Source organism: Spinacia oleracea, chromosome 5 (assembly GCF_020520425.1).
Source record: "Spinacia oleracea cultivar Varoflay chromosome 5, BTI_SOV_V1, whole genome shotgun sequence".
Taxonomy (NCBI): Eukaryota; Viridiplantae; Streptophyta; class Magnoliopsida; order Caryophyllales; family Amaranthaceae; genus Spinacia; species Spinacia oleracea.
The window spans coordinates 25,558,052-25,576,879 of NC_079491.1; the positions used below are offsets into that span (position 1 = coordinate 25,558,052).

General features: G+C 36.5%; 1 protein-coding gene and 1 long non-coding RNA gene across 2 annotated transcripts; both read right to left on the reverse strand.

The window, feature by feature from the left end:
• Nucleotides 1-789: 789 nt before the first annotated feature.
• LOC130460686 (uncharacterized) lies at nucleotides 790-3,343 on the reverse strand. The gene is made up of 3 exons (XR_008920667.1): nucleotides 3,241-3,343; nucleotides 974-1,120; nucleotides 790-879 (listed from the first exon to the last, which is right to left on the reverse strand). It is a non-coding gene; the product is annotated as an uncharacterized lncRNA (long non-coding RNA).
• Nucleotides 3,344-11,168: 7,825 nt separating this feature from the next.
• Nucleotides 11,169-16,805, reverse strand: LOC110805577 (cationic peroxidase 1). Its single transcript, XM_022011193.2, has 4 exons — nucleotides 16,464-16,805; nucleotides 15,182-15,373; nucleotides 13,334-13,499; nucleotides 11,169-11,903 (listed from the first exon to the last, which is right to left on the reverse strand). The coding sequence occupies exons 1-4, from the start codon at nucleotides 16,698-16,700 to the stop codon at nucleotides 11,449-11,451; spliced, it is 1,050 nt and encodes a 349-aa protein (XP_021866885.2). The 5' UTR covers nucleotides 16,701-16,805; the 3' UTR covers nucleotides 11,169-11,448.
• Nucleotides 16,806-18,828: the final 2,023 nt, after the last annotated feature.

The following is an 18,828-nucleotide window of genomic DNA, read 5'->3' on the forward strand; positions in this document are numbered from 1 at the left end:
GAAATGCAAAAGGTCAGAAATAGTAACGGCTTCATAGCATGGGAAACCTGATTACTCATTTGAGAAGAGATAGTTCAAAAGGATCACGTAATTAAGAATAAAGACTTGTTAGAAATACTAACAAACAACTCCAACGACTCCAGAAATCATGATAAGTTCTTGCTTAATATAATCTTATTATATGCAGTAAAACACAGAAAAAGATAAGAAGATCTAGCAGCAAGCCTTGGTAGGAGTGAATTTATTAATTGAACAGAAAAAGATAAAGCCTTGGTAGGAATTTAAAAGATGGGTTTCTACAGGAATCCGAGTACTAATGCCAAAAGCGCATATTACCTTGGGCGGAGATGTTCTATTCTATATCAAGACTTAAACCGAAGAATGTCTCATCTCCAGCTGTGACGGTCTCACACCTCAGACACTTCGTTTCATTTGTCAATATACCCTGCATGTGCCTTGTCATCAGTAACCATGAATTTGCAGAATTCATAGATGCAATACATATTGCCTGTAATATATTGCTGCATTACAAATCAGCGGTTAGGAGCATGACAAACCAGCTGCATTTATCAAAAGCTATAATAAAACATTGCTGAACGCCTGAAACAACCATCGCCACTCGATATAAGTCTTGTTTATGCAGGGTTGAGATATACAATAGTGCATAGCCTTACCCTAATTAGTCTAAGACTTCTACAGATGTTCCAAAAGATCACCCACATGAAACTTTTTAACTTTAAGGGCAAATGATGTCATGGAACTCTTGCATGGCTTTCCAAAAGAAATAAGAAAATTTACCACTTTGCCGCTCCCACCATCAACATCTATCTTGTTCCCCAGCAAAATAAACGGGAAGTTATCAGGATCACTTGGGCTTGCCTATGACACAAAAAGAAAAGTTTTCTCAGTTTTGTTTTCTACCATAAGGTTCAAGGTACTGGTCAAAGCTGAAAGCAAAACATTTAAGTCCTACCTGTAATAAAAACTCCTCCCTCCAACGATTGAGGTTCTCAAAAGACTTCATGACATTGACATCATAAGTAAGAACACAGCAGTCTGCACCACGGTAGAAAGCAACACCTAGACTCTGAAATCTTTCCTGTCCAGCTGTATCCCAAATCTGCAATTCAGCCAAACAACGTTCATCTTAGTTTAGAATGTGACAGGACCATTTTCTCAGTACAGAGCAGATAAACATGTATACAGGCAAATAGCTGTTAGAAACAGATATTACGAGGGGATGGCAAGTTGGCAACACAGGGATACATAATTTTACAACAGTTTAGCCTATCTTCAACTCCTGTTTTAAAGTTAATTCTTTGTTTCATTAACTATGATTCTGTGAGCATTTGCTTTAAAAAGGGGAGGGGGGAGCAATATTATGGGTGCTGCATCAGAAGCTTACCAAAGTTGACTAAACAGACAAGAGTTAAGTACCAAAGTTGACTAAACAGACAAGAGTTAAGTACCAAACCCAAGTCACCCAATAGCTACATCAGAACCAGACCCAACATCTACACCCAACCAGCTGCGAAGCAAACACCACCTAGCTACAACATACTTGCAAGAAAAACACACACCTCCAGCAGAACCCCAACCAACTACACAAAACGCACCAGTTACCCTACCTCTCCATCAGACCATACCAACACCAATAGATCGACAAAGAGCCAACACCTGAACAGAACGAAACCAGCAGCCAGGAACCACCAACACCCAAATACCCAAAAAATCTAGCAGCATCATATGTGACGGTGTTTTCTCGTGGCATTCATAATCAGGTTTGTGACTCTAAAAAGGTAAAAACTAATCTGAAGAACTAATAGGAAACAACTTGCATTTAGAAGAGAAACAGATGCAGCTGCAAGTATTTTGTTGTATATAGCAGTAAGAACTCATAGGAAGAACCAGTTCAAGAACTAAAGAAGGGGAGATAAAAGAACAAATAAATTTCCACGGAAAGCAACAAAATTCAGAATAAAATCATCAAAAATAACCCATGATCGATCACACAATTGATTGCTATTGTGGAATCAACAAAAAGATATTGTAAATACATCATACGCACATGAGTAAGAATCAACACAATACCCTAATTAAGAACCCTAATTTAGGTCTTCTGGTTTTCTTTGCTTAACACTCAAAATATGTACTTGAAAAGGAATAGGTTTGTTGAATACCCCTATTTGTCATTAGTTAGTCATGCATTATTTAAACTATGGTACATTATTTTCTATTTAAGGAGTTGTCTATTTATGCTGATTAGATCAGTTGTTCATGGTAAATGTTTGTTTTACGATCTTGTGTATTACAATCTTTATCTTATTACTACTTTTTGTGCGCCCTTTATTTCTATGTATGTCCTTTTCCTTTAATCTTTCCCATGCATCTTACTTGTTAAAAAAAAAGGTAATTGTAACCAAAACCTTAAAATAGTTATTCAGCTAACTGCAATAATTAGTCTTTGAAATAGACATGACTGATACTAACACTTGGCTAGAGGCTAAGTTAACCAGCAATCTAAACGCAACTTAACTCTGATTGTAAGAGTACTTTTTAGCATTTACAATATAAAAGCTAAGGTCTCATTATATTATCAGCTGAAAAGTAACTTAACCTAGGAGAAAATCAAAATAAACAACAACATGCTCTAGACTAATGCACCTCATCACCTTACTTAGAGTAGTAAATGGATTTTCTGTATATTTTGTCATTAGTTCCTTATATGCTTAAATGTTTCTGCTGGCAATGCTCCTTGAATGACGATTATAAGTAGACCAGAGCAGCAAATTGCAACTCAACATCATCAACAAACAACCAGTTAATCAAGACAAAAAAAAATGCAGCAGAACAACTGGATATATATTTACAAAATAACCCATTCAGTCTGTGAGTCTGCGAGTTTATAACCAATGAATCAAAAACCTATTCCAGGAACACTATAATTTTAACCTAGATCAGGCCACAGATTTTGATCTCTCTTTAAAATGTGATGAACAATCTACTCCGACTCTTCCACAAATAATTACAGGTTACATATTTTTCATCCAAAATAACCCATTTAAATCAACAAATACACACATGAACAAATATCAACAGAATTCCTAATTAACTGAATTCCCTAATAGAAACCCTAACTTATGCCTCAAAACAACACAAAAAAAATCTATTATAATCGCTTAATAACTTAAGAAACAAAATTGTGAAATTTAAGAACAAAATCGAAGAGTATCCACTAACCTGGTTCTTCTCACAAATTCATAAACGACATTCGCCAATTTCTCTTTGTCTCCAGTTTCAGAGCCCAAATATCCGATTCAGAAATGTCAACCTCCAATTCGCCTACTTCAAGAAACGATGATGAAGAGAAGCAAAAAAAACGAGGAGGATGAAAGAGAAACGATGATGAAGAGGAGCAAAAACAAAAACGAGGAGGATGAAAGAGAACAAAGGGTTTTGGGTGAAACAGAATCGTGCAAAAGTGGGATGAGGGCAATTCGGGCAAACCAAAAAAACTTTAGCAGTCTATCAAAAAAAATTAATAAACCTATTTTTATGTTTTTATTTTTAAAAAAGCGTTGTAATAGCTCATCAAAATATTAAAACACTCAAAACTGTTGCCAAAAAATAATCATAATATACAAATGTTGCTATAGTTTTTCTTTAACAACGGTTTTTCAAAGTTAAAGACTACTCCAATTAATAATTATTTAACTGTTGCAATAGCTATGATATAGCAACGCCAGTAAAACTGTTGCATAAAAAGGCGTTGCTATAAGCCTATACGCACAAGGCCAAGCACGCTGCAAACCGCCCGATCCGAATCGGGCGAGGTGCGCCCGATAGGGCGCGCACGGACAAAACAATAGCAGCTAATCTTTGCCCGATCGGGCGCAGCATGCCCGATCGGGTGGTCTGGCGAGTGGAATGCTCGATCGGGCGAAATTATTTTGCCCGATCGGGCGGTCTGGCGAGTGAAATGCCCGAGTCGGGCGTTGGTCTGCCCGATCGAGCGCAGAAGGCGAGTGGCACGCCCGATCGGGCGAAATTATTTGCCCGACCGGGCGGTTGATGAAAAGTTCGTGGAAAAAGTCAAGGAAGATTCTGAGTGGAAAAAGTCAAGAAAAATGGATTTCGCAAATCGCCCGATCCGGATCGGGCGAGGTGCGCCCGATCGGGCGCACGCGTATGAGAAGAAAAGGATCGCGAGTCACCCGATCGGGCGGAATGTCGCCCGATCCGCCCGATCGGGCGAAACGCGATTTCAGCGATTTATTCACGGTTTCCCCTTTCTTTCTTCACTTCCTCTTCATCTTCAACCTAACTTTCTCTCACTTCCTCCATTAAACCCCAACTTCCAAAAACTTCCAACCACCATATCTCCCTCAAATCTCCACCAAATTCAACAATTTTTTCATCAAAATCATCCTCTCATCATCCTCTACAACCTACACCTAACCGATTTGAGTTTTCTCTCATCCCCACAAAATCCCCAAATTCACCCAAAAAGCTCAAAAACTCAAAAAAATCAGATTTTTCATCAATGGCAAACCGACCACAAAGGAAATGCACAAGGGTACCAAGAAATCAACATGAAGCTTCCACGAGCCGAGCTCGGGAACCGACACCACCACCTCCGCCGCCGCAATTCGAGCCCGACACGGATTTTCCGGATGTCATCTTTATTACGGAGGAGCAACGAGCACGATTCATGCACCTCAAATTGAGGGAGGTAATCCCTACTCGCTTTATATGTCAAAAATCCTTGCATGAAATGGGAATTGAGCGTGATGTCAAACGTGTGTTTGTTGGTGTTGGTATGAGTAACATGTATAGTATGCTCCGTCTCACATTTAGACGGTTGACTCTAGAATTTTTGAGTAGTTTTAATGTGCGTAAGGATGGTTATCGAACCGTGTCATGGGTTCAATTTCGTGTGATGAACCGAACCTACACCATGAGTTTAGCTGATTTTGGTAGGATTTTTGGATTGTCTACCACATATAGTAGGGAACCTAAGGAGACCCATAATAACTGCACCATGTGGGGAAAGCTTACGGGTAATGCTAATCCCGGGAGTATGCAACATTTGCATGCTTCCAAGATACAACACCCTGTACCCATTGTCTTTTACAGGTTCCTAGGATTTACAATCTTTGGTAGGGATGAGACCCAGAATATTAGGAGTACGGAGCTAGAGATCCTAGGTGGCTATGTTTCAGAAGGAGAGGAGGGCTACAAAATGAACCTTGCACATCATATGGCCTCCCAATTTTATTCCATAGCCACTTCCACACATACTACCAAAATTACCATTGGTGGGTTGATAACCCACATAGCCATGGCCACGGACAACTTTACTGAGGCTAACCAGATTCCAGTTCTGGGTAGCAACTTGCTTGATTTGGCTTATTTTGCTGGACTTCGTAGGCTACAAGGGGAGCATGGGTTGTTTAGGCCGGGAGCCATGTACTGGATGTTCGAGGGAAACATGCTTTTCACCTTGCCTGACCCTCAGGGCCGCACTAGTTTCAGACCCGGTCAGGCTCATTATTTATTTGTTGGATTTGAGCAAGAGCCTCAGCCTGACCCCTAGCCTCAGCCTGACCCACAGCCAGAGCCCCATCAGTACCAGCCAGAGCCTCGCACCTACTTTAGGAGGGGGCGTTGAGACGCGGGGAGGCCCCAGGGTGGCCCGGTAGTAGAGGAGGAGCAGGGGTCCATTGATGAGCGGTTGAGAAGACTTGAGCTCGGTTTCCAAGAGTTCGCAGCTGATCACCAGAGGACCATGTTCCCATTTTATGATCAGTATGCCAGGCAGGGCTATAATACCCCAGATTACGAGCACCCTACCTGGTATACCTATCCCGCAGAGGGATATGGAGCTCCGGGTTCTATGGGCACCTTCACACCTACCCAGTACGGAGGGTGGGGAGCGGGTCCTAGTGGGCATGGTGGCCGAGATGATGGTGATGATGATGATGATGGCGGCAATGGCCGTCAATGATGGAGATGAGATCGAGTTGGTTCGATACCCTTGAGCCAATGAGGACATTGTCTGATTTGGTTTGGGGAGGGTTTCACATTACTTGTACATTGTAGGTATGTTTTTCTTTTCTTTTCGCATTTCTTTATTTTGGTGTGTTTCTTTGGTGTGTTTAATGCTTTCTAGATTAGTTTATTGCTTTGAAAAAAAATATAAAAATACGTTCCGATGAATACAATATCATGCTTCCCTGTGCCCCTTGAGCGGGAATTGTTTTGATTCTTGGTATTTGGTGATGGGCAATGTAGATGTGTTAGCCATGATTTGATATTCGATTGCTTTGATGCCTAAACATGAGTCAACTCCGACTAACTACTTGTGGACTTGGTGCTTGACTAGTTGACTTGGTTAGGATGTGTGATAGCTTCCTGGTGTGTCATTGATTTTGAGTATTGGTTTGCAACTATTAGTAATGTTTTATGACTCATATACATGCACATTGTGAAGGACGAAGGCATTTTTCTATTTAGGTAGCCTTCAGATGAAATTAGATACATTTGTTCCCTCTTTTTCTACCCATGTTGTGCTTGTGCCCTTTATTCGGTGACTAACCACATTACAAGCCCGTAAATTCCCCATTGGTTACTAGTCCCAAGCCTAGCTTGGGGGAGCTAATAGTAGTGAGGTGAGGGAGTTATAGTGTGGTACATTTTGAGCATATTGAGTAATGCAAAGGGATGTTCTTCTTATCATGATTGTTGTTGAAAAAAAAAATGAGCTGAAAAATGAATGAGATGAGGAGAATAAAAAAAATGTGTGAAGGTTCCAAAAGAAAAAAAAAATGAGATTGAGCAAGAAAAAAAAAAGGAAGAAAAATCGTTATTCTCAAGATAATTCAAGCTTTTGTCACTCCGGTATTACAATTTCTTATCTTCATGAGTGATTGGTTATAATTGTGAAATCAAGGCAAGAAAGTATAGTGTGGTTGTTTGTTGTTTTTATTCATGTGTTGAGTGGGAGATTGTGGTCATCATTTGTGGTTGATCATGGATTTGCTAGGATTTATGCTCCCCAAAGCCAAGGCTTAAGCTCACATTTTACCCGAATTTACCGCACCCTTACCTAAGCCTATCATTACAAGCTTGAAAGACCTTCCGACATTTGTGCATAGAGTTGTATTAATGTGAAAGTAGTTGTTTATCAATGCAAGTTATGACATGACACATTCCGAGTCGACTACTAGGTTGAGTGCATGTTTTTCTAGACACACGAGTGTTGTGAGTTTGGGAGGGCATTGTACACATATATGTTGGGAGGGGAGCGAACGGGTACATTTTTTATCCGCCACATAAATGAGTGACGAGTGTGTGAGCACTAGTCTTGAATTCCATTGTACACTTGTGGTTCGCTTTGCGTGACGATTGTTAAGGTGGATTGGCGATTGAATGAATTTGATTGGTTGACATTGATGCATGCTTGTTGGATTTTGCCTGGAATTTTGTTTTTCATTTTGAATTATATCGGGGGTGAAGTTGGTTTTGTGTTCATCGATGATTTCCTTGCTTAGGGACAAGCAAGGATCTAGCTTGGGGAGGTTTGATATGCATGTTTTATATAGTATTTTTACCCCCGTCCTTTAGTACTTTTATGTGTCAAACGTGCTCTTAGGAGCCGTTTCTAGTACTAATATGTGTTATTGAGTGTGCCTTGAGTTTCAGGTTTAATTATGAGAAATTGGTCTTTTTAGACCCGTTTCATGTCGATCTAGGCCACTATATGAGCCCGAGGAAGTTCGGGACCTCCATCGTCGACCTTCGGGAGCCTTGGATGCTTATGGTTGAGCCCCGAGAGTTAGACTCAGTGATATGGGCGAGCTACATTGAAGATTGCAAATCACCCTGGAAGCTGAGGGCGAAATGCAACCATTGGGCGGAATTATTGGCAGTTTGGATTCATCAACGCGCGCCCGATCGGGCGCAGCTCGCTCGATCCGGATCGGGCGGTCATTCTGGAGCCTATGTGGAGAGTTCACAAACCGCCCGATCGGGCGGATTTTGGCCCGATCGGGCGAAGCGACGCCCGATCGGGCGACGCCAACCTCCAGCAGTTTTTCGCGTATTTGTTTTCCGTTTTTTAGGCTTTATTTTGGTAAACTATATAAGCAAACTTTAATTATTTTTATTGTACACTTTATTTTCTAGTATTGAAGCTTAGTATTATTTCCCTTAGCCTAATTTTCTCTCTAGTTTATGCAAAAACACTTAGTTTAATTCTCAATAAAAATTCAAGCTTTCACTTTTCTTTGTTCTTCAAATAGGTATTAATTCTTATTTCAATTCATTGTCTTGCTTGAATAATGCTTTCAATTATGATTATTTCTTTGTTTATTGTCAACATGCTTGAGTAGTTTAATTTCTAGGGTTGGGGATCCATGAATAATATGAAGGGATGATTGAATGATTATGAATGTTGGCATTGTAATTGATTCCTATTGGTTGGTTTATTTCACTATACAATTAGATTTGCGCAGGTTTAATTGTGGTAGTTATGCAATATCAAATTAAGATTCGAGAGCTGCAATTTGATGTTTAGGCTTGTGTCAATATGTAGAATTAGAGTTAATACGTAGCTAGAGCCCGTTAATTCTAAGTCTATGATTAGTATCGACTTGAGAGAGCATGCTAATCTAATTAATTACTTTGTTGATTATCGTGATTGTTCAATGTCCTGGATTATTATTTGTTGGCGAACCTATACCCTAGATTCCTTAATATATTGATTCATTCTTGTTTAATATTCGTTCGTAGTCTTAGCATACAAACCATCAACCAACTTTTGTTCACAATAGTCTAGATTAATTAATTGATAGTAGAAAGAACGCCTGTTTCCCTGTGGATTCGATCCTGACTTCCCTTGCTACCTAGCTAGTGGACCTTAGGTTATTTTTGATTAGGTGATACGACTTTAGCCTGTCAAATCCCGAGGCAAAAAATAAATAAAAAATAGACCTAAAGAACATGGTCTAATTAATTAACACATACTCCTCCCGTCCCTTTTTATTCTTTACGTATTTCATTTTTGATGTGCTATATTAATCTTTAACAAACAAGTTACCTTCCTTCGTCCACTCCTCCACCAAAAAGTCACCCGACTTCCCAAGCGACTCTTTGTTTACAAACACGAATCGACTCTTCCAACCTCTATCATTCACACTCAAACCAATACCCAGGTTAATCATCCCCTTCCTCGTTACCAGCGTGTAACAATTGTAATCCTTCATCTTCAAGTCGTATGTGTAGAGCGAATCCGCCAAATCGAACGGCCTATCCCAGTCTGCGGTAATCCGCTCCACCACCGAGAAAATTCGCCAGATCTTAGGTATCAGCTGGCCCGAGCTCAGATTTAGCACCGCAATGAAAGATATAGCCAGTGGGGTGAAGGGAAAGCGTATCCCAATCAAGAAGGGGTACTCATAGAGCACCACGTAACACTCAGGGAAGTGAAACACCTCGTCCTTCATTCGGGCCGGGTATCACCACCTCCGTAGACGGCGGCAAGCCAGACACCGTCGAAAACACCTCCGGATCCTCAATCGAAGTGTAAATTGGATTACTTAAACTAACCCGGCTAGATTCGCCTCGATTCCTCTCTCTAACCGCTACCGATTTAGGTCTAGCCATATCACTCTACACTTAATTGAAATTGCGATGAAAATCGAAGGAAATTACCTGAACACCGGCGAAAATTCGTGCAGAAAGTGAATTCGCCCTTTTCTCTCTCTCTCTCTTTGGTTTTTGATTGTAGGTCTAGAAATTGGTTTTTCGAAAGTTTCTAAGTAATTATTGCTTATCCCCGGTTCCTATTTATTTGCATTTAATTTGATTGAGGTTTCCCACGTTCAGGCAGTGGAGTAGTTTTCTTTTTGTAATTTGAATTGTTATTTTTCTTCACGAACATTAATTCGCGAAAACACAATTGGGGACAAATTGTTATCCCACTTTTTTTTACTAACGACGACGTAACTGTTTTGTCATATGATCATGTCTTGTCGTCAGGTAATGTCGTGACTACGGGGTAGGACGTGTCGCCTATTGAAGAGGTGTGCAGGTCCAAGCAACCGACGATAAGGGCTAAGCGACCAAGAATTAGGTTAAGATCATAGCTCAAAGCCCAATGTCCAGCGTCGCCTAGAAGGTTGAACAAGTGAAGGAAGCAACCGAAGATTGAGTAGATTGTTGAAGATAGGCGAGAGACGTGGAGATACTGGTGTCCAACGACTCCCTACTTCTTAGGGATTCTATCAACTAACATATCCGTTGGGCTTTAGCTATATAAAGACGAAGTCACAACAAGCAAAGGACACGCTCATTCAAGCATTCAGGCCATACAACAACACAACATTATTATTATTATTATTATTATTATTATTATTATTATTATTATTATTATTCAGTTTTAGCCATTATTAAGCAATTATTGTACCTTTGTTATTAGCACAAAATACATTCTTTTCATAGATTCATAGGGATATTAGTGGATTGGTAGCCTCATAGCTACCCGCGGTTTTCTCCCTATTTCTGAGTTTTCCACGTCAACATCTCCTTGTGTCGTCTCTCTTTTATTGCATTTCGTATTTATTTACTTAGTTAGGGTCGACCCAAGCCAAGTGTTGCCCCCTTAGACGAAATTTGGCATAAACAGAAAACACATTGGTAAGAGAAATCATCAATTGAGGGCTATTGTATTATTTGCACGAACTTAATAATACGATAATATTTGAGGGGGATGAAATCTAAATTTCCTCACAGACACTGGTGTCTTTTATTATTGTTTTTGCTATTTGTTCTATAATATATTTGCGGGTTAGTTCTTAATCGTTTGTGACACGCGTTTGGTTATAACAGTTGAAATGGGGTAGGCAAAGTCTACAACAACGTGGACTTATATTTGGTGGAGTGAAACTTTTAATTAGCAGTAAAACTGGTGTAATCGAGAATGAACCTTGAAAATAAAATCAGGAAACAGAATAAAATAAACGAAAATGATAAAGGTCGCAACATGCGACCTTTAAGACGTGTCACAATGATGACATGCATGTTTACGTGTCATGATTTAAATTGGAAACTGAAATATTTAACTTATATATAACATATTATATATGTACAAAAAAGGTGAGAAAATCTTAATATTCTAATTTGTTTCCTTTTTTATATCGACTACCTTATTTACATATTTTCATAGTAAAAATATTACATTGGTAGTAAAAATATTCGGATGACACATAGCCTACGTGGCGCCTATATGTACCAATTAAACTGTGACACATAAGATTGCGACAACTAAATATTGTCGCAACTTGCGACCTTTATCATCACCCAAACCAAAATCATTGCAAAATTACAAAGCATTTCATACTATTCCTCCTTATTTCAATAGAATCTATCTCAAGCAATTGTGTTTGCTTACATATCGAGAAGAGTAGTGATCAAATCGACAATTTTATTGTCAATCAAGTTCAAGCTAGCACCATTGATCTTCCTACAATTAGTTCTAACTTCACCATTTGTGCCGGTAAGAACGCTCAAGTTACCCATCTTTATCATTGCATTAGAGAAATCCGTGAAGAAAGCCGATGAATTGGAACTATAAGACGAGACTTGAGAGTCCGTGGATCCGGTACCATTCCCGGTAAACAATTGTTGGTCGGAATGAAGAAGACCTTTTAAGCTTAACAAGTCGGTGAAGTAGGCATTGTCGAACGATGTTGGTGTGGTATCAAGTGGTGAGGTGTTGTTATCACCTCCGGTACGAGGGCAATTTGATTGCATTGAAGAGGCAAATGTTGAGTTTATGTTTGTCTCGTTGTAGATTCGTGATCGGAATGTTGTGCATCTTGCTTGCCCTATAGTGTGAGCACCTACAATATAACCGCCCATACACGTACTATGCTTTAGTATTCGTCATATTTTGCATACGGAATAGTAGAATATAAATAGAACATCCCTAAGGCTTCGCCGCGTTGATTTGATATCTGATTATTAATCACAAATTCTTATTTACAAGGGTTGTACAATAAATATTGTACACCAAAGTAAAAGTTAACTCAAAATGTTTAAAAATTATGGTTATATGTGTAAAAGTTATCCATTTTTTAGTGATAAATGTTTTCATTTTAATAAAACTTATTTCTTCAAAATCACTAATAATGTATAAAATTAATCATTTAACTCTTTAAAATGTTTAGCTATTAACGTTTTTTTCACTAATATAAAAGTTAATCAAAACTAGGTTAAAGTTACAAAAAAATAGGTAAATTTATCTTGGTGTACAATAAATTTATTGTACACCTAGTGCGCACAAAATCTTTTGATTATTAATTGGTTTGAGTATCCAATTGTATTTAGTTGTATTCAGTTGTCTGTGTACAAGTGTTTGGTAATATTACGTACGTTTGTTTTAATAATATAGATTTACGGTTACTATTTGCACAAATAGTAAGATAAGATAGAAAAATGTGCCAAAAGATGGGTGAATAAAAATAAAATATGGATAAAGTAAGGTAGTTGTATAAAGATGTGGGAGGGTGTAAGAAAAATATTAATAAGGTAATAGAAATTGGTTGGAAATTAAGTTGTAAATGTTGTGGGGTAAAAGGGCTCAAATAGTGAAATTTCATGTCCAGAAATAGAATAAAGCACAATGTAAAGAACATTATGAAACAAAATAAAACGGAGAGTATAAAGATCATTTTAAAACGGGGTAAGTAATTCTTAGTTGTTATTAGTTTCAATTATAAAACAACCAATAAGCTAAAATTCTTCCAAAAGCTACTCATACGAGCTTTTTTTCCTTTCTAAATGAGCATTTTGTACCTACATCTTCTAACCAAAATCTATAATAGATTTTTGAAATAGACAACAAGCTAATTTACATCAAAAAGCTCTTTTTGATCCACATTTCTTAGGTAAAACGTTTTACCCATTCATATAAAGCTACAAAATAGATTTTGTTCCCGGAGATATCGAAAAGGGTGTGTGTTGACTCATTTAATCGGTTATGTTCATTTTAAATTCTCCTTGCTGAAACTCAATGTTAACACATGTGTGAGTAGTCCCATATTGGAGAAAGAAGAGACAAAAATACCACTTTATAAGCTTGTGCAGTTACTTACTCCTACTATCGCCAATTGATTTTATTGTGGAATCTTCATTGAGCTTTTAACTGAATAGTAAACTCTCCTCCTCCTTATTGTATTGCCTCAAGCCCATTCCATATTTTTTTAAGAAACTTAACACTCATATTGAGCAAAACTAATCAAGTCATACAAAAAACATTTCAAAAATATACCTGACAAAGCCACCAACTCTTGGGTATTAAAGCCATGGTTAGAGAACAAAGAAATGAGCTGGTTAAGATTCAAAGTTGGAGCAGGAAGATTGGAATTAGCTAAACTTATGTTTGCTGTTCTCGAATCTCTTCTTCCAAGTTGCACTGTATAATTTTGTCCACCAAGCTGAAAAATAATGGAATAAATAAAATTCAATAAAGTTAGACGTGCACATGCCTTATGCGGTAAGTCTTCTAAAGTGAAAGTAAATGCCGGAGTAGGTGTTTTTCTTACTTCAAGATAACATTAACTTTATAAATACTCCCTCCGTTTCTTTTTGTTTTTTACGTTTGGTATTTTGCACGCGTTTTAACGATTAATTAATGTGCATTGGGATTCTTCTAAGTTTTTCATGTAAACGAAGAAAATTACGTTTATCTATAATGTTTTCACTCTTATCAAAATTCTGATATTGGGAAAATGAGAAAAAATTAATGTCCCTATAGAAAAGTGTGAGGGATTAAATAACCCAATTGATTTAATTGGTTAATATAATAGTTGGACACAAATTTTGATATAATATTAAATCATTTATGTGATAATATAAAAGGAAATGTAAAGAACATTTTGAGACACCCAAAAAGAAAAACGTAAAGAACAAAAAGAGACGGAAGGAGTACAAGTTTTTCTAAAACTTTCATGTTACTCCTTTGGTATTTTAAAAAATATACACTTTGACCGGCACATAATATTAGGAGAGTGGATTGAATTTATTAAAATAAAATGAGAGGGGGTAGTGGGTGACTTACTTACTATAGTAAAAAGATGATGTAAGTAAGTGTAAGGACCACAAGAAAAAGAGAAATATTAATATAATTGGAGGTGAGGACCAAAACATGTAAAAAAAAGGAAAGTGTATCTCTTTTTAAATGTATATCTTTTTAAAATACAAAGGGAGTATCATGTTAACATTTACAGAGTAACAAAAATACTTCCTCCTTTTAAAAAAAAATTGCAATATTTTTAGTTTTGCCACTATTCATCTTAACTTTGATCGTTATTCTTTACTAAGTTACTAAAAGCGAATATGATAAGTAAAATGTGGGTTGATTAATATCATTGTATATTTTCATAATATAAAGTTTTAAGATTATAAAAATAAGGATAAATTAGAGATATTTATGGTCAAAGTTGTGCCTTGATAAACGTGTTAATCAAAGTGTTGCAATTTTTTTGAAACGGATGAAGTATTTGTTTAACTCCATATATATGAGAAGCAAAGACTCGGGGGTTATATTCAAACCTGATTTTATCCGATCTGTCAATTTAATATAAAATTAAAAAAAAAATTCTTTAACATATTAAAACTTATACTTCCTCCGCTTTTTAATACTCGCAACGTTTGTTGCTTTCACGCATGTCAATGCACATCTTTGGTCATTTATATCTTAAATTCTCTTTATGCAAAAATTATAAAAATTTGATATTTTGAAATTATACATTGAGACGAATCTAACAAGATCCCACATGACTATAATTTATCTTTATATAAAAAATACCAAAATAGTCAAAGTAGATTATATCAATAGTGTAAAAAGTCCAAACATTGCAAATATTAAAAAACAGAGCAAGTATGAACTTGTAAATTTTCTGCATACGATGAAGTTCAAACTGTAAAAAGTCCAAACGTTGCAAGTATCAAAATATTTATCCCTTACCGACTTACGCTAATTCTATATAGGTTGGTTACGTGTATATTCAATGGTTTTTTTTTTTTTTTTTTGACTTAGTAGATGTTTGGGTAGAAAAGTATCAAAACGTTTAAAATGAAATATTAAGGAGACTTAAATGAAAGTAAGTAGGGTTACCGCAACCACAGAGTCTCTAGCAGCAACAGCTAAAATATCAGCACAAGACACAACACCAGCACATACATTCTCAAGTTGTGATTTAATGGTGTCGATCACCTCAAAACCCCTCACTGAATTTAGGTTCGGCACTGCTGTTTTTTCGCCGGTGAAATTTGCAGTGTCGTCGAGCAAAATTGAACCATCACATCCCTGTTCATCCACATAAAGTACAATTAAAATAAACTTCAATTTTGCGCATTCTATAACTAAAATGGAAAGATAGTTCTAAACTAATCAGGTTGATGTGCAAACTAAGCAATCAATGATCAGCTGGACAATTGATTTTAGCACTCCTTATTAATTTTGACACTTTTATTTGAGAATATATGTGTGAGGAGGATTTTTTCTAGTGTAGGGGAGAAAAAAAATATATTCCGTAAGAGCATGTAATTTTAAAATTTAAGAATAAATGATTTTTACTCCTTTCATTCCTTAATCCTTGCAATTAGGGATGAAAATATCCAGTGGATGATTTAATAACCCGGTCATTCGTTATAATTAAACGGGTGAAAATCGGAATTAAATGGATGAAACAGGTGATGGGTGAAGTGGATGATGGATGCGGGTAAGATGCGTTTTTATCCATTACTCGTTTATCACCCGATTCATCATCCATTTATTTTATATTTTATTATTTATATTTATATGTATATTTTAAACATAAAATGTGTTGATAAATCCATTACTCCCACATCTCAGATTAGTTGTTACACTTACCATTGCACAAAGTTTTAAGTAATAATAAGTGGTTGTTTGGTTATCGATTGTTATTTTAATGAAAAAGAAGATGTGATAGGAGTTAGTGGGGTACTTTTTTAATTGAATGAGAGAGTGTGTGAGGACAAAAAAAAATTTTAGTGGGAAGAGAGAGACAATATAATAATTGTGGGATCATTCATAATTTAGAAGTGTAACAACTAATCTGGGATAGACGAAAAAAAAGTGTAACAACTAATCATAGACGAAGGGAGTATTTATTAAAGTTAGTGTTTGTTTAATTTTTTTTGGTTATAAGTTATATCCGATGAGAATTCATTATATATTTCGAATCAATGGGCTTGCTCGTCACTTTCCCTCAAAAAAATCAACTGGGCTTGCTCGGGCCTTTCCCTCAAAAAAAGTTCAAAAAAAGTTAATTAATGGCAACATCACAAGCAGTCAAGCACACAACATCTAACTTTTTACATAACGTGTACTCCGTATGTAGTAATAAAATATATATGTTGAAGTATAGACTTACATTAACGAAGCAATCATGGAAATGAAGCCGAAGCAAAGATGCTCCCATACGAGACTCATTCCTCACAGCAGATTGAACAGCAGATTGAATTGTTGAGAGTGCATTAGGACACGAAGTTGAGTAGAAATTTGGTGTTAGTTGAGCTGAAGCGGCTCCAATTAGTACCAGAAACAAGCTAAAATGCAGCTTAAAATTGATGAAGAACTTTGATCTAGAAGATGATAAGAAAGAACTCATTTTTGCTATGGTTTGAACTAGTAATTGAAGGACAGATTTATAGCATCTCTTGTCCAAAAAAGAGTGTGAACAAATTTGAGTCAATATTATATTCAAGGAGAGAATATTAGGTAATTTGTAGAAATGGACAAATGATATACGAAGTATGTACACTTATGGGTAAAATCATTCGTCATATATATGTACAGTTGTGGACAAATGATATACTTCCTCCGTCCCTTAATACTCGCACCGGCTTGATCGTGCGGAGTTTAAGACACTTGAATTGACTTATTTATTTAATGGGTGTTAGTTGATAGTGAGATATTTTTTTATTATAGTTGGTGGAAAATGTTTAAGGGATGGGGAGTGGTGTGTGGAGGGTGGAGGGTGTGAATTTTTAAATGATTTTTGTAGGGAGTTGGGGTGTAGGTGAGTTAGTAGGTAAGTGTGAGAAATAATATAATATTGGTAAAAATTCCATTTATAAAAGCGGTGCAGGGACGTCCCGAAAAAGAAAGCGGTGCAAGTATAAGGGACGGAGAGAGTACCTTTTTTAAGATGATTACGTGGTATAATTGTTTTTTAATTATTTTGTTGTTTAACTAACCATATCATTAAAGTATCTTTAATTTGAAAGGGCTATAGTTAATTAATTACATACTTGTATACTACGTAAACTGTTATTCGATCTACCTGTCTTTGTTTCTTTGGAGGTCTAAATTATTTTTTACATATGATTTTTTGAAATCTTGGTCCCGTAGTGGTCTGCTACTTTTCTCTACTACATTTATATTTATCCCATTAATAGTTATCCAAGTGAAGTATAAAAGTGATTGTTGAGTTAATATAGTTTTGATGCATGATGACAAGTTAAAGTATAGTAATTAACTAACGTGGCTTTGAAGTTATATGTGTGTAAGAATTATTAATAAAGTAATAAACGGTTGTGTTAACATCATCAACAATATATGTTACTGAAAATTGATGATGATTATGAGATGCTTATAGCAGATAAGCATAAGTTCTAGAGCTCCTGTGTAGAAACTGATTGTAAGATGCTTATTAATGAACTCTAGACAAGCTGAAATTACAGAGTTCCGGAGGAGAAACTGGAACTCCTGGAGGAACGTACTCAGGAAGTGAAGGGCAATTCCTAAAGGGAACTAGCAACGAAAAAATTTAGAGGTGGAGCAACCAACATGCGAAGTTGCATGGGACATGTATGAAGACAGAAAATAAGAGTTTGTTTTCTAGAATTCATGTAAGTCTATAAACTTGAAGGATGTGGAACAAGGTATATTCAAAGGAACATAAAGGAACATATAAATAATGGATTTATTAGAACAAGCCTTTTATTATGTAAAAGCTCGAAAAGTATTTTACTAGTAAGTTTTGATGTTTTTATTAGAAGTGTTAAATTAAATTAAAAGAGGTTTTGGAAAATAAAACCTTGGATTCTTATTTTACAAAACCTTTCTTTTGCTCCAAGGATTTGATTTACCACCTAAAAATGCCCTGACTTTTTCTAGGTAATTAATTGCATTATGTTACTTGCCATAACATTCACTAGCTTCTCCCCACATTTCTCTACCAACGTACTTCTTAACTTTTAGGAATACTAATAAATCGTGTTTAGACGCTGGTGAGAAATACACAAGGTCTATTAACCTATCCCATAACATTGTTTCTCTTTAATTCGCTCCTTTTCTTGTTTCCCAAGTTCTACATGTACTTTCATGAGACTCTTAGTGGTAATTGACCTCTCATCAGAACCATCTTCTATAAAGAAGACTCAGCCACAAAGTGCCTTGGTAAAATATCATCGTGTAGTGTACTCAAGGCATTTCTAACAATCACGAACCAAAACAAGAAGAGCATGCTTCATGTACTTTGTTAAATCATAAATATTTTGTTGGTTTACTATATGTAATGGCCTATAAAGGCCTTAGTGTAGTTTTAGTATGTTGTGTGTAGTTGTGTACTAACTTTTTATTTATGCCAAATGAGCCTATGTAAAAAAAAACTTTAGGAATACTAATAGCTAGTTGATGAGAATGTTAGAAGATTTGGTTTAGGTTTTAAAGTACTATTAAAAGGTTGGTTCCTCATTACAAAGTCGTGTCTTACTCTAGCAGTCATTCCATTA

Coding starts and splice junctions, on each gene's coding strand:
- LOC110805577 (XM_022011193.2), bottom strand. CDS start 16,700: ATGAGTTCTTTCTTATCATCTTCTAGATCAAAGTTCTTCATCAATTTT. Junction 15,374..16,463: donor TCCATGATTGCTTCGTTAAT/GTAAGTCTATAC, acceptor GTGGATGAACAG/GGATGTGATGGTTCAATTTT. Junction 11,904..13,333: donor AGAGTTGGTGGCTTTGTCAG/GTATATTTTTGA, acceptor GTTATATTGTAG/GTGCTCACACTATAGGGCAA.